Genomic DNA, 24,441 nt, shown 5'->3' with positions numbered 1-24,441 from the left:
GATATCGGCGATTATGTATGCGACTTTAGAACTCTTCCGTTCCTCCCCCCCAGAACCGAATGCTTAAAAAGAGTGTCTGCAGTGCGCGACGCGTTCAGTGTGCATTCGGATCTAGTCGGAACGATATCAAGCCGAGACAAAAAGGATATATCAACTCGATAATCGAAGATATCCTGTAGCGCAAACTCAAAACAACAAAACAAGATCCTTCAAGGGATATACGGTGTCAAACAAACGCTACAAGATAAAGTGAGTGACAGTGAAAAGAGCTATACAAGAATATATATTATATACATACGTATATGTATATGTATATGTGAGTGCGTGTATTTGTGCGTATTCAGAGCAACCAGAAAAGTTCGGGACCCACTGCTTGACCTGTTACCACACACAACGTGGCGTGTTTCAAAATTCCATTTGTTATTCCCGTTGACATTTGCTCGTGCTGTGCGCATTCCAATCAAATGCCTAAAACTCCATTTACATATCATCGAATGTGTTACAGTGAGAGGAATTTCAGTTGATTCTTACACATGGGGCGATGGCCCCTTCAAAACTAATTGTGTTATTATTTACATTGTACTGAGCTACTGAGTTATTATTTATCTTGGAGTAATACAATGTGAACAAATGAAATAAAACATTTGACCGAGTGAATTAACTAAATACGCAAATACGCACAAAATATTTTACAATTTTTTATCCCATAATAAAAAATAAATTTATATCCTACTAATCTAAGATTTAGAGATTAAAAAATATATGCTGATGACAAAATATATATCGTTCTGAAACAGCTATAAATCTATACAAAGATTTAAAAGTCTGTGATATCCTTCGAACCAATTTATCAAAATTTAAAGAAGCAAAACATATTTTTTAAAACTGTTTCAAAATATTGAATGCGTATCGGTAAATTACAATATAATACCCCATAAGAAATAGAAGTTTTTAAATTTTTATTAATTTTAGTTCTCACCGTATTGTTTTTATATTATCAATATCAAGCTGCGATATTTAAAAATCGACTTTTTTAAATGACATCAACTTTAAGCTATTTTGGACTTAATAATAAACAAAAAGTCGATTGTAAAATGCGTTTAAAATAATTTTATTCTATTTATTTATTTACCTATTATTTATGTTAAATATTTTAAATTGCATTTCTTTAGTTGATTGATTACTGATTTTATTTTATTTAACATGTTTTTAGTTCTTTGATTATTTCTTTTTTCAATTTTACATTCTTTACATTTATTTATTGTTTTTTTTTTTATTTAATTTTTTTTTTTTTTTTAATTCATTGATTTTTTTATATTTTAACTATTTTTTGTTGAAAATTTAGTGATTAGTTTAAAAAGTAATATGAAATATATGTAGTGCAGCTTATGATTTTTTCATTTAGATAAAATAACTGCAATTGCTTAAAAGATTTTAAGCGAAGCTAACTCATATTTTAAATTTGAAATATGTTTATTTTATGCTTTTTGAATTTGATGCGCTCGCATAGATAATCTAGGCTTAGTTTACTAAAAGCAATTAGTAAAATAAAAAAAGCTTTGGAAAATAGGCATTCATTTTTATTTTTCATTAAACTCAAGAAAATTTAATTATATTATTAATTTTATTTACTGTATTTTTTACTGTTTTTTTTTTAAGACTTTAAAAACTCCTAATGACTATATTTTTCTAAACAATTTTTTACTTGCTGCAACTAAATTGAAATTCGATTCATTATTATATATTTGTATGCCATGCACAGATTAATCCGATACCAATACGACACTGAACCAAATAAACAAAATGGGCAGCAAGAAAAGGGCGGACCAGGCGACAGCGCAAAGCAATGGAGCTGCCAGTAGAGTGGGCGATATTGTCATATCGGGGCTGTCGGGCAAATTTCCGGAGAGCAGCAATGTGGAGGAGTTCAAACAGAACTTACTTAACGGCATTGATATGGTTACTGACGATCCGCGACGCTGGGAGGCAGGTAGGGGCAATACCTGACTAGCCCGATATGTTTTGCAGTCCAATATAAATGTATGTGTGTATATCCACAGGCATATTTGGCTTACCAGAGCGAATGGCCAAAATGAGAGATGAGGATTTGGAAAAATTTGATGACAAATTTTTTAGCGTACACCAGAAGCAGGCCGAGCTCATGGATCCGTGCATGCGTATGCTGTTGGAGCTGACACACGAGGCCATCATTGATGCCGGCATCAATCCGTCAGAGCTGCGCGGCACTCGCACCGGCGTCTACATTGGCCTCTCCTTTGTCGAGACGGAGCACGAGATACCCAACATGGAGCCCAGCAGCATCAATGGCTACTGCTTGACGGGCTGTGCCCGCGCCATGTTCGCCAACCGCATCTCCTACACGTTCGACTTCAAGGGCCCCAGCTTCATCGTCGACACCGCCTGCTCCAGTTCCCTGGTGGCGCTCTCTCACGCCTACACGGACATGCGTGCCGGACGCTGCGATTACGCTCTGGTGGCCGGCGTCAATCTCATACTGAAGCCCATCTTTGCCTTGCAGTTTCTGCGTCTGGGCATCGTTAGCCAGGATGGCGCCTGCAAGACGTTCGACGCGGCCGCAAATGGATACGCCCGAGCCGATACCTGTGCCGTGGTATTCCTGCAGCGCAGTGAGCAGGCGAAGCGCGTCTATGCATCCATTCTGAATGTGCGCACCAATACGGATGGCTTCAAGGAGCAGGGCGTCACCTTTCCGGACGGCCGCATGCAGCTTCAGTTGCTCAAGGAGACGTACAGTGAGATCGGGCTCAGTCCCGACGAGGTGGTCTATGTGGAGGCCCATGGCAGCGGTACGCCCGTGGGCGACGATCAGGAGGCAAACATGCTGAGCAACTTCTTTTGCCATCCTGCGCGTCCCAATCCCCTGCTAATTGGATCTGTCAAGTCCAATATGGGTCACGCTGAGCCCGCCTCGGGCGTGAGTGCGCTGGCCAAGATGATCATTGCCATGGAAGAGGGTGTTATACCCAGGAACTTGCACTACCACACGCCGAATCCCGCCGTACCAGCCCTGGTCGAGGGCCGACTCAAAGTGACGGACCGCAATCTGCCCTGGCAGGGCGGCATTGTGGGCCTCAACTCGTTTGGCTTTGGAGGCGCCAATGCTCACGTAATTCTCAAGTCACACGAGAAGAAGAAAAAGCTGAGTACAAAGCCGAAGGACCCTTTGCTGAAGCTTGTTACCTGCTCCGGGCGCACCGAACAGGCAGTGCAGCAGCTCTTGGAGGCAGCTGCGAAGCATCGCAATGACGATGAGTTCTTGGCGCTGATCAATGACATCCACTCGCAGCCCATTCCACTGCATCCCTATCGCGGCTTCTCTGTCCTAGGCCCAGCCGGCATCGTCAAGCAGGCGGTACAGCCCTACGAAGAGGAGCAGCGACCTATTTGGTTTGTCTACGCCGGCATGGGCAGCCAGTGGGCCAGCATGGCCAAGGATCTGATGCAAATCGAGGTCTTCAACAAGTCCATACAGCACTGCGCCGAGGTGAGTAAACCAATAAAGTACATTTATATGATATAGTATAGGTATTCCTTATTGATAATCACTTAGCGCCGTCAGCCCATAATCTGTGCTGCTTATATAGGAAAAACGTAAATTAATAATAAATGTTTTACGTAATATGTATGAACCTTAAAGGTACTCAATCAAATGGACTTTGACCTGATAGAGGTCCTCACGCGCTCTACCGAGCGGACATTTGACAACATGCTCTACTCCTTCGTCTCGATTGCCGCCGTTCAAGTGGCTTTGACGGACTTACTCAGGACACTGAACATAAAACCCGATGGAATTATAGGTCACTCGGCAGGTGAGCTGGGCGCTGCCTATATGGATGGATGCCTGACAGCCGAGCAGACGGTGTTGGCCGCTTACTGGCGTGGCAAGAGCGTCTTGGATACGCCAGGACTGCCGAGGGGCAAAATGGCAGCAGTGGGACTGAGCTGGGAAGAGATAGGCCAGCATCTGCCATCGGATTGCTATGCTGTGTGCCACAACAGCGAGGACAACTGCACGGTGTCGGGACCCGTTGAGTCCATGGATGCAGCCATTCAAAAGCTGAACGCCGAGGGTATCTTCGTGAGAGCTGTGGAGTCGGGTGGCTATGCCTTCCATAGCAAATACATTGCGGATGCTGCGCCAATGCTGCGCAAGAATTTGGAACGTCTGATCACAGAGCCCAAGCTGCGCTCCAAGCGTTGGCTGAGCACCAGCGCTCTGGAGCGGGACTGGGAGACACCGGCCTGTCGCATGGCCTCGGCAGCATACTTTATTAACAATCTGATTTCACCCGTGCTGTTCCATGAAGCCGTTCGCCACATACCCGAGAATGCGCTGATTGTGGAAATCGCGCCGCACGGACTCTTCCGCTCGATACTGCGTGCGCTCGGGCCGAGAATAAGCTACGTCAGCCTCATGCAACGTGGTCACGCCAACAATGCGGAGTTCCTGATGACCCAGATTGGTCAGCTCTATGCAGCCGGTGGTCAGCCCCAATTGTTGAGAATGTCCCCGTCGAAGGCAGTCAGCTATCCCGTCTCTCGGGGCACGCCCATGCTCAGCTCCCTGATAGGCTGGGATCACACGCAGAAATGGAGCTATCCCAAGTTTCAAGGTGGCCGCCAGTCCAGCCAGCTGAGCATTGAGCTGGACCTTAGCAAGGAGGAGAACGCCTTCCTGGCTGGCCACACCATCGATGGCCGAATACTCTACCCAGCCACGGGGTACCTGACACTGGCCTGGATGATGCTGGCACAGCAGCAGGGCTGTGACTACCAGCGTACGCCCGTCGTCTTTGAGGACATTGTGTTCCATCGGGCCACCATTCTTGGCCTGGAGGCGAGCGCAGCGATCAGGTTGGCGGTGAACTACTTCCAGGGCAACGGCACTTTCGAGATCTGTGAGGGCAGCAGCCTGGTGGCATCGGGCAAGATGCGACTCGTGGCCAATGGGCAGGATTTGCTGCTCAATCTGCCCACACTGCCAGGCAGCGCGGGACTAGCCAAGCTGTGCACCAAGGATGTCTACAAGGAGATGCGACTGCGTGGCTACGACTACAGCGGCGTCTTCCAGGGCATCCTAGAGCTTGACAATTCGGGCGTCGTTGGCCGCCTGCAGTGGGCGGACAATTGGATCAGCTTCATCGACACCATGCTACAGTTCCGCATACTCAGCAACAACACGCGCGAGCTGTACGTCCCAACTGGCATCGAGCGCGTGGTCATCGATCCAGTCAAGCACTTGGAGCTAGTCAAGCAGCACCAACAGAAGCTTCCGGCCTACTGGCATCGCAACATCTCCGTGGTCAAGTGCGGCGGGGTTGAGGTACACAAAATAAAGACGGCGCAGACCCAACGTCGCTCGGGCAGCCAGAATGCACCCAGTCTGGAGCGCTATTGCTTTGTGCCGAACGTGCAGCTGATAGATCCACGCGGCGATCAGCAAAATGCCAAGATCCATGCCCTAACCGTGGCCATGCAGCTGATCATCGAGAACAGCGGCGGCGCAATCAAAATCAAGGGCGTCGAGGTGGCTGGCAATCGCACAGAGAATCTAAATGCGGTCAAACTGCTGGAGCTCATCGAGCGTGAACCAATCCTGGTAGCCGACATCGCCGTAGCCACCAACAACAACAACAACGAATCCGCACTGAGTGAACTACTAAAATCTTCTGGAGTTCGCATTGTTGTCGCAGATCTGGCCAAGGCTGCTGTGGAGCGCCAGTGTGACTTTTTGTATGCAGCGGACTTGTTCAGCACCGACCCGACATCAGCAGAGCTTCAGCTAACGCACTGCATCGATACGATTAAAGCTGAGAGCGGATTTCTTCTGCTGGAGGAGAGTGTTAGTGCTTACAAGGCCAGCGGACAAGCGCAGCTCAGAGGACTACAAATATTACCTATTTTGGAGCAGATCTACGACAGCGACCGCATGCTGATCCTGGCCAAGAAAGTAGTCGAAAAGGAGTTCACCGCCTCGCCAATCGTGCGCGTCTCGAGCGACAGCTTCAAGTGGATCGCCGAGCTGAAAACTGCGCTGAACAAATCACAATCGGAACAGACTAACGTCTATGTCGTAGCGCAGGGAGATCCACGCACTGGAGCTTTGGGCTTTATAAACTGCCTAAAGAGAGAGCAGATTGGCTACCGCATCCGCCTGTACTTGCTGCAAGACCCCGAATCACCGAAGTTCTCTTTGAAGGATCCCTTCTTTGCCGATCAAATTGCCAAGGACTTGGCCATCAATGTGTATCGAAATCGTGCCTGGGGCACCTACAGACACTTGCCGCTGAATTCACATCAACCGTTGCTAACTGTGGAGCAAGCCTATGTCAATACCCTGATCAAAGGAGATCTGTCCTCACTGAAGTGGATTGAAAGTCCTCGCAGCACAAATGTGGACCTTGACAAATGGGAGCCCTGCACCGTGTACTTCGCTCCCCTAAACTTCCGAGATGTCATGCTGGCATCGGGAAAACTGGGTGTTGATGCCCTACCGGCCGACTTGGCGCATCAGGACTGTGTGTTGGGCCTAGAGTTTGCTGGTCGCGATTCACGTGGTCGTCGCATCATGGCGATGGTCACTGCCAAGTCTTTGGCCACGAACTGCTTGGCCAATAAGAATCTTCTCTGGGATGTGCCCGAGCACTGGACCATGGAAGAGGCCTCTACAGTGCCCTGTGTTTACTCAACTGTTTACTATGCCCTGGTCGTTCGCGGACAAATGAAGAAGGGTGAGCGCATCCTCATCCATGCCGGCTCCGGCGGAGTTGGCCAGGCAGCCATCTCTGTGGCTTTGCATCATGGACTGACTGTCTTCACCACCGTGGGCAGCAAGGAGAAACGTGAATTTCTGCTGAAGCGCTTCCCCAAGCTGCAGGCGCGCAACATTGGCAATTCACGTGACACTTCGTTCGAGCAAATGATAATGAATGAAACGAATGGAGAAGGTGTTGAGTTGGTTCTCAATTCCCTCTCAGAGGAGAAGCTCCAAGCTTCGATCCGCTGCTTGGCCCTCAACGGCCGCTTCTTGGAGATCGGCAAATTCGATCTGAGCAACAATAGTGCCTTGGGCATGTCTGTGTTCTTGAAGAACACCTCGTTCCATGGCATCCTGCTTGACAGTGTCATGGAAGGCGAGGAGGAAATGCAGAAACAAGTGGTATCGCTAGTTGCTGAGGGCATTCGGAACGGTGCCGTGCGACCTCTACCCACGACTGTGTTCACTGATCAGGAGATCGAAAAGGCTTTTCGGTTCATGGCATCGGGCAAACACATTGGCAAGGTTGTCATCAAAATCCGTAACGAGGAACAGCAATCGATGCTGCCCAAGCAGCGACTCATCAACGCCATACCACGCACCTACATGCACCCGGAGAAGAGCTACATTGTCGTTGGCGGCCTGGGCGGCTTTGGCTTGGAGCTCACCAATTGGCTGGTGAATCGTGGAGCACGCTACATTGTCCTGAGCTCACACACGGGCCTAAGGACTGGCTACCAATCCCTGATGATCCGCCGCTGGCACGAGCGTGGCGTACGCGTAATCGTCGACATCAACGATGTCACCACGGCGGTGGGCTGTGCGAAGCTGCTAGAGAGTAGCAATAAATTGGCACTGGTTGGGGGCATATTTAATCTGGCCGCAGTACTCAGAGATGGGCTCTTCGAAGAGCAAACGGTGAAGAACTTTGAGGTGGCGACTGCTCCCAAGGTACTGGCCACAATGCATCTGGACCAGTGCTCACGCAGCATGTGCCCGGCCCTGGAGCACTTTATTTGCTTTTCAAGTTTGGCCTCGGGACGCGGCAATCCTGGACAGACAAACTATGGTCTGGCGAACTCATCCATGGAGCGCATCTGCGAGCTGCGCCAGGCCGAGGGCTATCCAGGCATTGCCATCCAATGGGGTGCCATTGGCGACACCGGCCTCATCATTGAGCACATGGGCAACAATGACACCGTGGTGGGCGGAACTCTGCCGCAGCGTATGAGCAGCTGCCTGCAGACCTTGGATACATTCATGCAGCAGCCACACCCAGTGCTAGCATCCATGGTGCTTGCTGAGAAGCGCAAGACGGAGCAATCGAATCGCCAGAGCCTCATAGCAACCATAGCAAATATAATGGGTCTGCGGGATGTCAACTCCATTCCGGACAAGACAACACTCTTCGATCTGGGCATGGACTCGCTCATGAGCACCGAGATCAAGCAGACTCTGGAAAGGAACTACGATCTGGTTCTGTCCGCCCAGGAAATTCGCCAGCTAACCTTCACTGCACTTAAGCAGATTGATAGTCGGGAGGCGCAAGCGACGGCTTCAAGGACCGACAAAGCTACAGCGGCGCAGACAAATTCTGTTGCCAAGAAGATGGGGCAGACGACCATTGCTCAGACCGATGAGACTCGCAAGGTATTCGCCAAGGAAGTATTACCACAGGATGTGCTTGTGCGGCTGCAATCCAAGGCGACGAAGTCCGGCAATGAGCCAGCTGTGTTCTTCCTTGCGCCCATCGAAGGATTCACCATTGCCATCGAAGCACTGGCCGCCTCACTCACCTGCCCAGCCTACGGCCTGCAGTGCACAGAGCAGGTGCCACTGGACTCGATTGAAGCCTGTGCCGCCTACTACTTGCAGCAAATACAAAAGCTCCAGCCCAAAGGACCCTACAACATTGTGGGCTACTCATTCGGCTGCCTTCTCGCCCATGCCATTGGCGTTGCCCTCGAGCAACGGCGCTTTGGTGTCAAGGTCATCATGCTGGACGGAGCTCCCACAATGGCCAGTGGCTACGTGCAGGAGGCGAAGAAGCAAACCGACGATCTGAATCGCCAGCAGTCCATGACGTTGGCTTACTTTGGTGCTCTGCTGGCAGATGTGGACTACAATCAGGTAAATCAATTACAGCCCTATTATATATATCATTGTAGAACTCGAATCTGCTTTACAGCTGTTGCAAGTTCTGGAAGGTGTCGAGACGTGGACCCTCAAATTGGACAAACTTGCAGAGACTCTATCGCCTCATACTCAACAGACCAAGGACGTGGTAAGTCATGAGATTGATTATAATATTGTATTGAACAAAATTAAAGGACATACGATAGCCACAATATAAATTACAAATACTTCACTGTAATGTCAGCAATATCAATCGAATATTTTCTGTTGATTTATTTTACCTTTATCAGGAGAAATACCTAAGAAGTGATTGAGATCCATTCACAACAAAACTATGTCCATTCAATCGGAAATTTTTAGACTATTTTCGAATTTGCAACTACATTAATATATGAGGAAATACCTAATAAATCCATGATATTTGTATGCTGAAGCTTGATTTCGTCCCTTCGACGCTAAATTGTTAAACTTTCCTTTTTCAGACTACTTAAAGAAAAACGCACACACTAAGCCTTCTTCTAGTCAACCCAATATTTTTATACAAAATTTAATTTTCAAATTTTACAAAGAACAGTGTAGATCCTGAAAATTTCTTTGAGATACGTCCCTGTAAAGTCTTAAGCAAAGCTTAATTTCGACCATTTATTATACTATTTATAAATTTAGATCTATCAACATTTAAATATATATATATATATATATATAATATATCAAGCTTTATTTCTCCCATTCAAACCAAAATTTAGACTTTAAAGAATTCCTACAATGATGTCAATATCAATTTGACTCGTAAAATATTTGGCTCCGCAAACGCTAAACCGCCAATAATTTAGAATCAAAATTAAACAGAATTTTCTATTTATAAATGATGTAAAACGTTTAAACATAAATAATTAAATCTAGTTTAAATATAAAATAATCTAATTTACAAATTTTGAATTTTTGCAATCTCAGATCAAGAAAGCTGCCTGCATGTTTAAACAAAAGCTTCTTCTATCCGAAAGCTACAAGGGCGCAAAGCAGCTGAACAGCGATGTGGTACTGATTAAGTCGGCGGAACATAATGCAATTATGTCTCAGGATGACTACGGTCTCAAAGAGGTATTCAAATGAACATAAACGCTTTTAATATTGAATATCATTTAATCGTCATGTAATTTATAGATTTGCAGCGCTCAAATCGATATGCATGTAGTGGCAGGAACCCATCGAACCTTCCTCAAAGAGGCACAAACGTTGCAAATTATTGAAAAGGTTTTATGCAAAGAAACACAATAGTTCCATGATTTATATGTTAATAATAATTTTACTTTATAATATATGCAAATACATAATTAATAGGCAAATTTTTTGTATTAAACTCAAGTTTTGTTTATTTACTTTTGATGAATCAATTTTCCGTCTGACTTTGTGCGACCTAATGAAATTTTTAACACAAAAACTTCATACTGATAAGGAATATGATCACACTATATAAGACATTCATGAATACAAACATGCGTCCATATAAATAATATATTATAGATGATCAGTAAAAATGTTAAAGTCGAGCGTTGCCGACTGCACAACACTTGTTCACGGCTCAAAATTCAATTTATAAAGCACATATGCCACGCCCTCTATAGACATTATACAATATTCAATTGTAGAAGATTTAGCTTTATCTAATTTGCTAGAAAAGTCAAACAAAACTAATATACTTCTTTTTCTTGATGAACGAACGTACAAAATATTTTATCAGTTCACCTATCTAAATAACACATTCATACATGCATACATATACAGTAGTAATGTGCTATTATTTTGTTAACAGCAACAAATATACCAATAATTATGTATGTTTGCACGTCTGTACATATTAGTGCATTTACCCAGAATTTTAAAACAAAAAGTGGTGCGATTTTGATGTCAGCCGATTTGCAACTGTTGCATATTAACGGATCAAATCAAATACACACTTATGTATGTATGTATGTATGTATGTATGTATGTATATACAAACATAAATAAACTTGAAAACATAACATCGCATCAGCTGTTTTGTAGGGCTCGCAGCCACTGTTAAGTTTGCAGCAACAACAGCTCAATAGCATAACAGACTGAAAGGTTAACAGAGAGCAAAGAGCTTTCAGTGCTTATCTTGCTTGCAGTGTTGCCAGTTTAGCTATTTAATAGCATTTCTAGCTACTTTTAAATAGTAAATGCTATGAACATTTTGAAAATGCTATTCGCTATAAATCTAGCTATTTTATAAAAGAAAATTTTAGATTTTATTTTAGTGTTTAAAAAAAAAATTTCGATGCTCTCGTCATCAATTGTGTAAAAGAGTGTATCAAGAAATGGAGAAAAAAAGCAAAAATTTCTTGATTCGAGGGCAAAATTCACAGAACTTAAAATTTCGATAAAAGAGGATGAGTTGGATAACACGCGGGAATATTGCATATACTGCAAATGCAGTGTTTTTATGAAATTGCATGGCATTGGAATGCATAAAGAGACTTATGCTTTTTAAAAATTTTTATTTTTTATTTCTAAGCTATTTTTAGCTATTTTTTTGAGGCGATTTTGCTATTTTCATATCTCAAAACCTGGCAACACTGCTTGCTTGTTGCTGCTGCTAGCTCTCTTGCTCTCACGGCGCTAAGACAAGCTTTTGCGGCATCGACACCAGACGCTGTAGTCGTATAAAAGCCACCGCTCACCTGATGCCGCGACTATTCGTTCACTTTCGTCGTTAGGTCGCGCCAGGAATTGCGGTAGTCTTCATTTGAATAGAAGTCGATTCGCCTTTACCAAGTGTGTTATCCATCAACTGCGCGTAGCAAAGTGTTTAATCAATTTCGCTTCGAATAATCCAAATAAATTTATGTAGAACAACCCAGCTGTTTCACTAAGTGCAACATTTTAATAAAAACAAACTGTGACATACATTGAAGTCAAAAGCTATTGTGTTTATTTGGCCAACATCTAAAACGGTTGATTTGTAACGCACAGGAACTAACTGTCTCAACGAAAAAACTTCTATCCAATTCCCTTGGCATTCGCATCGCCCGGGCAAGTGGTTGCTGCTGTCTCAGAAAACAGCTGTCGAGGAATCGCCTGATTTTTAGGTATGTATTCTGCATTGTACAAGCATACTGTGTACATGTACTCGCACACACACACACATTTACATGTATGGCCGTTTACTAGTGCGCCAGTGTGCGTGTGAAATAGCTCCACAAGAAAGGAGAGAAAAAAGAGAGAACATAAAATGCAAAACTTCATTAACTATTGTTAACTTTCTCATCGTTTGAAAGAGCTAGGTAAATTCCACTTTAAGATCAACTTGAATTGATGGTAGAATTTTAAACTATGGCATCATTTAGTTTTTAATTGGCAGTTTAATTAGCAAATGACACAATCCGGTCCAAATCGTGTTAAACTTTTAACTTTAATCACTTCTCACCTGCCGTGTAATATTTGCCCCTTTAGACTCATAGGTTTTTTTTTAGCAAATTCGCAGTAGACAGACGAATATTTAGGGGTTGCCAACACAACAGCCTAATAAATACATATACACGAATTTATACATGTACATATGTATGTATGTGTGCGCTACGGGCTATATAGTCTATGTATGTAAATATTTTAGCTTGTATTTCGATTATAGAATGTTGTTAAAATGAGTCAATTATTTAGATAGCATAGCTAATTAGGATTACGTTTAAAGTACGCAGTTCCAAAATATGTACATACATACATACATATGTATGTGAATACATATGTATATGTATAAATATACAAAGATAGTGCCTGAAACCCGACCTCGACATCGACTTCATTTCATATAGAAAAGTACTTGGTAGGGTTTCGCATTCTAATTGACAAGTTGGTCGATTTCTATGATTTCAGTCTAAAAGGAAAAGGAAAGGAAAACTAATGACATAATTGATTGGAAAATTTCTAATCTACGTGCATATACATACATATATACATACATATATGTACATACATCTTAATATGTATGCATGTATAAGTAACTGTGTCTAAATATTTTCCATCCAGATAGGCAAATATTTAAGCACGCGACCAGAAAGTGTCCAGTCGCAACGATATTTATGAATATACACAAAAGTCCATCAATACGTAATACTTGTGGAGATGTGCTATCAGTTATACCAAGTCGATTCGCATTAATCAGACCATTTCCCGCTTATCATTGGCAATGAACTTGAGGCGCACGACTCGTACGACTCTTGCGTCCGCATATGTATAGGAAGGGGCGTGGGTGTCGCGATGCATGAATGGACTCCGAGTGGACTGATACTCTCATTATGAAGCTAGGTGCAGTCGTCCAATAATCGATAAGTGTGAAATGACCTGAGTGCATAAATAAACAAACTTGAAGTGTGAGAAGGTAGTGCTTCTAATAGCCAGTTACGATCCGTCATGCAATGGCTAGTCGCGGTTGGTTATTGCTAACAGACCGTTTTGTTTACATATCGAATGACGCCATTTTCGGCCAGTGGTTCGATAGCCGCACTAAAAATCAATCGACACGCAGTATATGCATGTATTTATAGCTGTGCCTTCCTAGTTCTTGTATATAATTAATGTAAAAGGATACATACACATGTATATTTGAATGTTGCCATAGGTAAGGTAAGGAAACAAACAAAGCGACAGCAGCGAATCGGACACCCCCTAAAACTAACAAAAATAATGCCTAAATAAACTTGAAAATCACGCCACCATCTCGCTCTCTACAAATTGCTTTCGAACACGCGTCATGCAAATGTCAAAGTATATGTGCGTGCGTGTGTGTGTGTATGTTTGGATTATTTGTTGCCGGCTGGGCTGGCGGGCAATTTTACGATGAAAGCCGGCGCCTCTCTCGCGCTCTCCCTCTCTTTCTCTTTGTGTATATGTTACATACATAAATATGTATGCTTTTTTTTTACTTGCTAAAACTGTTCTTGCAGACCTTCTTTCATATCAAATACAAACATACCACGAGCCACTGGCTTGGTTTAGCGAACTTCTTTCATCATGCCGTTCTCAGTGCTCTTCACATCGTACGAGCTTTGTCGGTAAAACGTGCCAAACATTTATGTATGGGTGAGCGTCAGCTGCGACCCCGCTTTTGGCATTTCTATGCTAACAAATTTTGTGTTGCACTGTCTTTTCCGACTCTCTGAACACAAAGAGAGAGAGAGAGCAGCATGATGAGAGCGGGCTTGTGTATTTTGTGTTTTTGTATATATTTACACACATACATACATATATACATACAAACATGTGTACGTACACAAATAATGTTGCCGCGCACTGTTGAGCATTCACTAATCACGCCATAAACAAGCACAATCGCCTCGGAGAGCTAAGTAGTTGTTGCACGAGCATCATCTCCAGAAATCACCTGATTTTCAATTACTCGCCATAAGTCAATCATTCGACTAGCCGGGCTGATGCTTAGCTTTCGAGAGAAACCAAATACGTACGAAAGCTTTCTCAACACAACAGAATCATTAACAGCAGCTGTAGTATAAAGTAGTTTAATATTAACATAGCCCTGCTATACCTATTTAATTAGACATTACTGTCTTGTGTACATGTGCAATTTGCATGAACTGGGTATAGTATAGGATAAAGGTAATTCTTAATTATAGAATTTTAGTAACTGATTATTCAAACTGATATTTGAAGTACGTGGTATGTAAATTCAGTGGTAGATACATATAATATACCTGTGTCAACAAAAATGGTGCAGTTAATATATTAAATATGTAAATAATAATTCAACTACATATGATTCAACGTCTTTCGTTCACTTTTTGAATCGTTTGTATTATAATAAAAAGAAGACAGTTTTCTGATATATCCAAGTAATGTGATTATGGGATAGATTCTCCTCAACACTTTATCTTAATTCCATATTTTGGAATTTAGAATTTCGATTACTGCAAAAAAGTATGCAACACGTTTTCAAAAAATTTAAAATAAATCTGGAAATTCATATAATATATGTAGAGTAAATATAGACAACAAACTTTTGGCTTAAATAGATAAGGATTTAGGTGCTTGTAATCTAGAGATTGGTATACTAGAATATAGAGAATAGAAATATAGGTATTGAAAAATCTTGAAGAATTTTAATATTTCATAATAGAATTATTAGATGAATCCAATTGGAAATATAAATTATATAGCTGTGGAAATCATTCTAGCTCATATCAGATTGGTCGATCGATCGATGATATTAATGACAAATTTGGTTTTGATTTATTCTTGCAGTCGCTAAAAACTGTTACAAGCCGTGGATCAGCAAGCTGTTGCGCTTAAGCAAAGTAACAATAGCAACGGTCCCACTGTGCAAAATAGCGGTAAAAGTGCACGGGCTTTACGTCGACGCCGTCGTCGCAATAGGAAGCAACAAAATTCACAGCAACCTGACGCCTTCAAGGAGCCAAGCGAGCAGCTAACACCTAGCACCTCCGATTGGAACCGTGCAACGAATACCCTAACAGACAACAATATGCCAGCCCGTTTTTCCGAAGACGTAATCACCGCTGAGCCAGCGACGCGTACTGCCCCCCAATTGGACCTGGGTGGTGGACACTATGCGCCGCGTCAGCAGGCATTGAATGAGGAAATCGCTATTACTGGTTTCTCTGGTCGTTTGCCAGAGAGTTCGAATATTGAGGAGTTTAAGCAGAATCTGTTCGATGGCGTCGATATGGTCACCGATGATCCCAGACGCTGGGAGCGCGGTAAGTGTACAGAACTTGATTGCTATAGGAACTCTATTAAATAGAATTGTATTACTACAGGTCTATATGGACTGCCCGACAGAATGGGCAAGATCAAGCAGAGCGATCTAGAGAACTTTGACCAGCAGTTCTTTGGCGTGCATCAGAAGCAAGCCGAATGCATGGATCCCTTGCTTCGCATTATGCTCGAGCTGACTCACGAGGCAATCATCGACGCTGGCCTGAATCCAACAGATTTGCGTGGCTCGCGCACTGGCGTCTACATTGGTGTCTCGACATCGGAAACGGAGCAGCATTGGTGCTGTGATCCGGATCGTGTGAATGGCTACGGTCTGACGGGCTGTGCTCGCGCTATGTTTGCCAATCGAATTTCATTCACGTTCGATTTCAAGGGACCCAGCTACAGCATTGACACCGCCTGCTCCAGCTCGCTGTACGCCTTGGAACAGGCCTTCTCCGATATGCGTGAGGGCAAGACCGACAATGCGATTGTCGCCGGTGCTGGCCTCATTCTCAAGCCCACCATGTCGCTGCAGTTCAAGAGGCTGAACATGTTGAGCCCAGACGGTAGCTGCAAGGCCTTCGACGAGTCGGGCAACGGCTACGTTCGTTCCGATGGTTGCGTTGTGCTGCTTCTGCAGCGCACATCGGTTGCTAAGCGTGTTTACGCTACAATCTTGAACGTGCGCACAAACACGGATGGCTACAAGGAGCAGGGCATTACCTATCCCATTGGCAGCATGCAGAACCGTTTGATTCGCGAGACCTATGAGGAAATCGGCCTGAATCCCAACGAGGTTGTGTACGTGGAGGCTCACGGCACCGGCACCAAGGTTGGTGATCCGCAGGAGGTGAATTCGATCACAGACTTCTTCTGCAAGAACCGTACCACCCCCCTTCTGATTGGTTCGGTGAAGTCGAACATGGGTCACTCGGAGCCTGCCTCGGGCGTGTGCTCGGTAGCCAAAATCTTGATCGCTATGGAGACTGGCATCATTCCCGGCAATTTGCACTACAACAAACCCAACCCTGATCTGTACGGTCTGCTCGATGGCCGTCTTAAGGTAGTCGATAAGAACTTGCCATGGAACGGAGGCATTATTGGCTTGAACTCGTTTGGATTCGGTGGCGCCAACGCCCACGTAATTCTCAAATCGAACCCCAAGCCGAAGGCCATCACCCCACGTAATGGTGGACCGAAAGTCGTAATTGCATCCGGCCGTACATTCGAAGCCGTACAAGAGATGCTGGAGTCTGCCGCCGACCATACCGACGACGATGAATACTTGCAGCTGCTTAACGACATTCACTCCAAGCCCATTCCTTTGCACTACTTCCGCGGCTACACCGTGGTGAGCAACAAGGGCTCGCTACAGCGCGAGGTGGTTGAGTTCAGCGATGACAAACGCCCCATCTGGTTTGTCTACTCGGGTATGGGCAGCCAGTGGGCTAGCATGGCCAAGGATCTAATGGAGATCGATGTGTTTGCCAAGACCATCCAGCGCTGCGCCGATGTTCTGAAGCCAGAGGGCGTGGATCTAATTGATGTGCTCACTCGCTCCACGGACAAGAGCTTTGAGAACATTCTGAACTCGTTCATCTCCATTGCCGCCATGCAGGTGGCCCTAACGGATCTACTCACCTCGCTCAACATTCATCCCGACGGCATCGTTGGACATTCCGTGGGCGAACTGGGCTGTGCTTATGCCGATGGCTGCTTCACCCCGGAGCAAACTGTGTTGGCCGCTTACTGGCGTGGCAAGAGCATCTTGGATACCCAACTGCCCAAGGGCAAGATGGCTGCCGTCGGCCTGAGCTGGGAAGAGGCGCACAAGGTCGTGCCCAGCGATTGTTTCCCTGTCTGCCACAACAGCGAGGACAACTGCACGATTTCTGGACCCGAGGCATCTATCGAAGCGTTGGTAGCCAAGCTGAGCGCTCAGCAGATCTTCGCCAAGGCTGTCAACAGCAGCGGCTATGCATTCCACAGCAAATACATTGCTGATGCCGGACCAAAGTTGCGCAAGAGCCTCGAGAAGATCATTCCCAATGCCAAGAACCGTACCGCTCGTTGGGTGAGCACCAGCATTCCGGAATCCGCCTGGGGCACACCAGTTGCCATTCAGTCGTCAGCAGCCTATCACGTGAACAATCTGCTCTCCCCTGTACTTTTCCACGAGGCTCTGCAACACGTTCCCAAGAATGCCATTGCTATTGAAATCGCGCCTCACGGCCTACTGCAGGCCATTCTGAAGCGTGCTCTTGGCCCGGATGCCACCAATTTGAGCTTGGTTAAGCGCGGCCACGAAAACAATGTGGAGTTCTTCCTGACCAACGTGGGAAAACTCTATGCTGCCGGTGCTCAGCCCCAAGTACTGAACCTGGTGCGCCCCATCAGCTATCCGGTGGGTCGCGGCACTCCCATGTTGAACTCAAAGATCGGCTGGGATCATACACAGAAGTGGCTGGTGGCCAAGTTTGGCAAGGAGACGTCATCGGGCGAAACTATTGTCGAGGTCGATCTCTCCAAGGAGGAGGATGCTTTCTTGGCGGGTCACAACATTGATGGACGTATCTTGTTCCCAGCAACTGGCTATATGACTCTCGCCTGGATGACATTCGCCAAGATGCGTGGCGGAGAGTTCCACAAGACGCCCGTTGTCATGGAGGATTTGGTGTTCCATCGCGCCACCATTCTGAACAAGAGCGCCGTGGTTAAGTTTGGCATCAACTTCTTTGACGGCACGGGCAAGTTCGAGATCTGCGAGAGCGGCAGCTTGGCTGTCTCCGGCAGGATAACCATTCCGGACAGCATCGATAACGAGGAGTTGCCCTTGGAGCCCCAGACAGCCAGCACCGTTGCGAAGCAGCTGGCCACCAACGATGTCTACAAGGAGTTGCGTCTGCGCGGCTACGATTATAGCGGAATTTTCCGTGGCATTGTTAAATCCGATACGTATGCCTCCACTGGCAACTTGCAATGGGTGGACAACTGGATCAGCTTCATGGACACCATGCTGCAGTTCAGCATTCTCAGCAAGAACTTGCGTGAGCTGTACTTGCCCACGCGCATTGAGAAGGCTGTGATCAATCCACTCAAGCACCTGGAACTGATCAACGGACTCAGCAAGGAGGCCCAGAAGGAAACTGGTGTGCCGGTCTACTGGTACGACGACATCAATGTCATCAAGAGCGGCGGAGTAGAGCTGCGTGGCCTTAAGGCTTCGCTGGCCCAACGTCGTCCCGGCACCCAGAACCCACCCACCCTAGAGCGTTACACCTTTGTGGCCAACAACAACACAGCCGAGCTGCATGAGAACACTGAGAAGGCTCGTCTGCATGCTCTCGATGTGGCCATTCAGCTAATCATCGAGAACTCCGGCGGAGCTGTGAAATTGAAGGGTGTCGAGCTAGCCAACGGTCGCAATCCCGATGTGCTCATGGCCAACAATTTGCTGCAGATCATTGAGGGCGAGCCTGTGCTCACCGGCGACGTGGCCGTGGTCACATCCAACAACGATGAGGAAACTATTGCTAACGCCCTGGGCGACTCTGGTGTACGCGTCATCTCCAAGGATGTGCTGAAGGAGCCCGTTGAGCAGAATTGTCACTTTGTGTACGGCATCGATGTGCTCGCCCGTCCGGATACCAAGACCCTGGAGAACAGCATCGCTAGCATCCGCGACACGGGCTTCCTGTTGTTCGAGGAGACGGTGAATACGTTCACCAAGACTGGACGTGCCCTACTAGAGAAATTCGGTTTCGTCAGTGTGCAGGAGCAGGTGCTCGGCGGTACTCGTGTTGTTGTCCTGGCACGGCGCAAGACTGACCTGAAGACCCGCAAGTCTGTGGTCGTCAATGTCACAGAGAAGAACTTCAACTGGGTGGATGATCTGAAAGCTGCCTTGGCCACAGCGGCTACCGACAACACGCAATACGTCTATGTGGTCTGCCAGAACGAGGAGCTGTTTGGTGCCGTCGGTCTGATGACCTGCATCAAGAATGAAAATGGCGGCAAACTGGCGCGTTTGGTGTTTGTGCAGGATGCTGTTTCCGAGAAGTTCTCGCTGACTACGCCTGTATACCAGAAACAGCTGGAGAAGGATCTTATTTCGAATGTACTTAAGAACGGCAACTGGGGCACTTTCCGTCACCTGAAGCTTGAGACGCAGCAGGCTACCCTACAAGTCGACCATGCCTATGTCAATACCCTAGTGAAGGGCGATTTGTCGTCTCTGAAGTGGATTGAGGGTGCCAAGATCGACAGTACCACCAAGAAGGATTTGGAAACCTGCACCGTTTACTATGCGCCCATTAATTTCCGTGACGTGATGCTGTCCTCGGGCAAGCTGGCCGCAGATGCTCTTCCTGGCGACTTGGCCGAACAAGACTGCGTCTTGGGCTTGGAGTTCGCTGGTCGTGACTCAGCCGGACGCCGTGTCATGGCCATGGTGCCAGCCAAATCTCTGGCAACCACTTGCATCGCCAGCAAGCGCATGATGTGGCAAATTCCCGACAAATGGACCATGGAGGAGGCCTCGACGGTGCCTTGCGTGTATGCCACCGTCTACTATGCCCTGCTTGTCCGCGGGCAAATGAAGAAGGGCGAGCGCATCCTCATCCATGCCGGCTCCGGCGGAGTGGGCCAGGCCGCCATCTCAGTGGCTTTGCACCATGGCCTGACTGTCTTCACCACGGTGGGCAGCAAGGAGAAGCGTGAATTTTTGCTGAAGCGCTTCCCCAAGCTGCAGGCACGCAACATTGGCAATTCACGTGACACTTCGTTCGAGCAGCTGGTTATGCGTGAAACCAAGGGACGTGGCGTGGATCTCGTGTTGAACTCATTGTCGGAGGAGAAACTTCAAGCTTCGATCCGCTGCTTGGGTCTCAACGGCCGCTTCTTGGAGATCGGCAAATTCGATCTGAGCAACAACAGCCCCTTGGGCATGTCTGTGTTCTTGAAGAACACCTCGTTCCATGGCATCCTGCTTGACAGCGTCATGGAAGGCGAGGAGGAGATGCAGAACCAAGTGGTATCGCTTGTAGCTGAGGGCATCAAGAGCGGCGCCGTTGTGCCTCTGCCCACATCTGTCTTCAATGACATGCAAGTGGAGCAGGCCTTCCGGTTCATGGCCTCTGGCAAGCACATTGGCAAGGTGGTCATCAAGGTGCGCGACGAAGAGGATGGCAAGAAGACGGTGCTGCCCAAGCCGCGTCTAATTAACGCTATTCCCCGTACTTACATGCATCCAGAGAAGAGCTACATCCTTATTGGCGGCCTGGGTGGTTTCGGCTTGGAGCTCACCAATTGGCTGGTGACACGTGGAGCACGCTACATTGTGCTCACCTCTCGCTCTGGTGTGAAGACCGGCTATCAGGGACTTATGATCCGTCGCTGGGAGGAGCGCGGCGTAAAGGTGGTCATCGATACCAACGATGTGACCACAGCCGAGGGAGCCAAGAAGTTGCTGGAATCGAGCAACAAGCTGGCCTTGGTTGGAGGTATCTTCAATCTGGCTGCGGTGCTGCGCGATGCTCTGATCGAGGACCAAACTGCCAAGGACTTCAAGGCCGTTGCCGATCCCAAGGTGACAGCCACCAAATATTTGGACCAATATTCGCGCACCATCTGCACTGAGCTGGACTACTTCATCTGCTTCTCCAGCGTGTCCTGCGGCCGTGGCAACATTGGCCAAACCAACTACGGTCTCGCCAACTCGGCCATGGAGCGCATCTGTGAGCAGCGTCAAATTAGCGGCTTCCCGGGCACATCGATCCAATGGGGTGCCATTGGCGACACTGGCCTGGTGCTGGAGAACCTCGGCGACAATGACACTGTCATTGGAGGTACTCTGCCCCAGCGCATGCCGTCCTGCCTGCAGACCATCGATCTGTTCCTGCAACAGCCCCATCCGGTGTTGGCCTCTATGGTGGTGGCCGAGAAACGCAAGTCTGATCAGTCCGCCGGAGTTAGTCTAATTGCCACCATTTCCAATATCTTGGGTCTGCGTGATACCAAAAACATTCAGGACGCTGCGTCGCTAGCCGATCTGGGAATGGACTCGCTTATGGGCGCGGAAATCAAGCAGACACTGGAGCGCAACTTCGACATTGTTCTGTCCACTCAGGAGATTCGCCAACTGACTTTCGGTGCTCTGAAGGAAATGGATGGCGGTGCCGATGTGAAGACTACTACAAACACTACTGATGCCGCTGTCACTGAGACCGTTACAAAGTCGACGCCTCCGTCGCGCACAGCCAGTCCCATGGGCGATGGCACCCAGGTGGTATTCACCACTGCCCTCATACCCACTGAGGAAATTGTCAAGCTGGAGACTCAAGCGCCGCCGAACAGCAAACAGACGCCCATCTTCTTCATGGCGCCCATTGAGGGCTTTGCTACGGCAGTGGCATTGCTGGCCAAGCGGCTGGAGGTGCCCGCCTATGGATTGCAATTCACCAGCAGCGTACCCTTGGACTCCATTGAGTCTGCTGCCAAGTTCTACATCAAGCAGATACGCACGGTGCAGCCAAAGGGACCCTACAAGCTAGCTGGCTATTCGTTCGGCTGTCTGCTTACCTACGTGATGGCTGGCATCCTGGAGGAGACCAATGAAATCGCAAACATTGTCATGCTCGATGGTGCGCCCACCTACGTCAACTGGTACACCAGCAGCTTCAAGCAGCGCTACACTGTGGACGACAACAACAGCAATCAGAGCTACGGCCTGGCCTACTTTGGTCTTGTGCTAGCCAACATTGATTACAAAGCTGTAAGTAATTATTTAAAGAAATCTTAAATCATATTCCATATATAAATCAATTTCAAATTCATTTACAGCTGGTACGCTTGCTGTTGGTGATTCCCACTTGGGAGGAGAAACTGGAGAAGTTTGCCGAGCTCTTGAGCGTGGAGGTTACACAGCCTGTGGAAACAGTAAGTACAGAGTTTTCCCTTTTACCAACTTTTATTTACAGTAACTAACTGATTCACCTTTTCCGACAGATCAAAACGGCTGCGAAACTCTTCTACAAGAAATTGGAGCTGGCTGACAGCTTTAAGCCCACGCTGAAACTCAAGTCGAAGGTGACACTGGTAAAGCCTACCGATAACTCTGCTAAAATGGATGAAGACTACCGCTTGAAGGAGGTGAGTTTCAAAGAAAAAGAGAAACATATAGAAAATAGATTTGGAACTCTTATTCATTTGTAAACTCTTCTCTTAAAGGTATGCACAAAGCCCGTGGAGGTGCACACAGTGGAGGGCAACCATCGCACCTTCCTCATAGAGGATCAGTCCTTGGTGACCATACAGAGTATACTGAAGCGACTCTTCAACTAGGCAACTTAGCTACATTCCAAAATGCACGCGCACACTAAACATAAATAATACTCATGGAATATATACTTCTTATTTTTGATAAGAAAGTGCACAGGCGCATCATCACCCATCACAACGGCTAGCACATTTTATAAATGAATTTATATGATTAAGCTACAAGGAATATAGTCAAATTTCATTTTCCAATCCACAACACATTCCCACAACCAACGATTTTGGACGGTAGACAGCAGCACAACAGCCTGTACTCATCCTTAACTGCCGTCTTGCAGCTCCTGTGGATGCCCAGGTCCAACAAGTAATCCACACGTGCTGCGATTCCGGGCAGTTGAGGGGAGCAAAAGCATTCCTTTGAAAACTACAGCTACTACTACAGCTAGCAATAGATTCAACTAACCAAATATAAATGTGTGTACAATTGTCACATGTTTTTTTTTTAGTTTTAATTTTGTAATTCTAAGTCTAAAGTTTGTAGTTTCTCTCTCATTATTCGAATTATTCAACTATATATTTATCGACAAATTGAAAATCAAACAAACAAAGAACGAAAAATTGTTATATTGGTGTATAAAATAGACATACAAAATGATCACTCATGATTATTGAGGATATATATAAATTTATAGAGTCCATAAACATATTATGAGTAAATAAAGAAAACTTTCATAATAATAATAACTATGTCGTAATATATACTATATTCGTTTTATGATATGCTGATAACCTCATGGATTAACAATTGATGTCCACTTTCTGGCTGTAATACGTTTCCAAGGGTTCCCAAAGAATTTGTTACCCCATTTAGTTAAAACCCATTATGCAGATGATGATAAGCTTAGATTTCCCTTTTTATCAAACAATATTGCTTATATGGAATTTTGCCAGTAAATACACTTATTTAATACCTGTTTAATCATAATGTTTACGCTAAAATGTATTCAATATTTGATTGCTATTGTGATAGACTTGTTAAAACCATCTAAATGGAAATTCAATGCTAAAAGTTCAATATTTGTGAAGTCTGGGCGAATGGCTTGTGCTGAATCAAAATCTATAGCTAAGAGCATTATCAAGCGCTCTTGGTAACAGAGATTATTTTTGTTCTAATTTGGGAAGATTTTTTGGATGTTCAAAAACCTAAATATTTACTCTTTAATTTAGTAGAATTTGAGAGATTCATAACAATTTAAAATGATAGTATAAAAACATAAAGCCTATCAATTTTTCAAAAGAAACATAGTCTGCGCGTGCTAAACATATTTAATTTCTTTATATATAAAGGCGAACAGCCGCACCGGGATAGATCAGCTCGGCAATGGATCGACTGTTAATCGTGCTCAAGAATACATACATATATGTATGTACATGTGTATATGTATAAAATATATTGTCCGTTTAATTTGATCAGTCTA

At 45.9% G+C, this 24,441-nt stretch overlaps 2 protein-coding genes across 2 annotated transcripts; both read left to right on the top strand.

Annotated features, from left to right (window-relative positions):
• Positions 1–23: 23 nt before the first annotated feature.
• On the top strand, positions 24–10,295 carry FASN2 (Fatty acid synthase 2). Its single transcript, XM_030385298.2, has 7 exons — positions 24–249; positions 1,763–1,990; positions 2,061–3,526; positions 3,680–8,929; positions 8,988–9,083; positions 9,890–10,036; positions 10,100–10,295. Exons 2-7 carry the CDS (start codon positions 1,804–1,806, stop codon positions 10,211–10,213), a joined length of 7,260 nt encoding a protein of 2,419 aa, XP_030241158.1. The 5' UTR covers positions 24–249; positions 1,763–1,803; the 3' UTR covers positions 10,214–10,295.
• Positions 10,296–11,641: 1,346 nt separating this feature from the next.
• FASN1 (Fatty acid synthase 1) lies at positions 11,642–23,707 on the top strand. Its single transcript, XM_030385309.2, has 6 exons — positions 11,642–12,045; positions 15,212–15,687; positions 15,748–22,460; positions 22,529–22,624; positions 22,694–22,837; positions 22,916–23,707. The coding sequence occupies exons 2-6, from the start codon at positions 15,453–15,455 to the stop codon at positions 23,027–23,029; spliced, it is 7,302 nt and encodes a 2,433-aa protein (XP_030241169.1). The 5' UTR covers positions 11,642–12,045; positions 15,212–15,452; the 3' UTR covers positions 23,030–23,707.
• Positions 23,708–24,441: the final 734 nt, after the last annotated feature.

Source organism: Drosophila navojoa, chromosome 3 (genome assembly GCF_054131105.1).
Source record: "Drosophila navojoa isolate 15081-1374.11 chromosome 3, UAZ_NAV_1.0, whole genome shotgun sequence".
NCBI classification, from domain to species: domain Eukaryota; kingdom Metazoa; phylum Arthropoda; class Insecta; order Diptera; family Drosophilidae; genus Drosophila; species Drosophila navojoa.
The sequence above is the reverse complement of the archived record's forward strand: the minus strand, read 5'-3'. Positions and strand labels throughout refer to the sequence as shown.

Excerpts from the sequence above, each read along its gene's own strand:
- FASN1 (XM_030385309.2), top strand. The coding sequence starts at position 15,453 with ATGCCAGCCCGTTTTTCCGAAGACGTAATCACCGCTGAGCCAGCGACG. Across the intron at positions 22,461-22,528 it reads CCAACATTGATTACAAAGCT|CTGGTACGCTTGCTGTTGGT; the intron begins GTAAGTAATTAT and ends ATTCATTTACAG. Across the intron at positions 22,625-22,693 it reads TTACACAGCCTGTGGAAACA|ATCAAAACGGCTGCGAAACT; the intron begins GTAAGTACAGAG and ends CTTTTCCGACAG.
- FASN2 (XM_030385298.2), top strand. The coding sequence starts at position 1,804 with ATGGGCAGCAAGAAAAGGGCGGACCAGGCGACAGCGCAAAGCAATGGA. Across the intron at positions 1,991-2,060 it reads TCCGCGACGCTGGGAGGCAG|GCATATTTGGCTTACCAGAG; the intron begins GTAGGGGCAATA and ends GTATATCCACAG. Across the intron at positions 8,930-8,987 it reads CAGATGTGGACTACAATCAG|CTGTTGCAAGTTCTGGAAGG; the intron begins GTAAATCAATTA and ends TCTGCTTTACAG.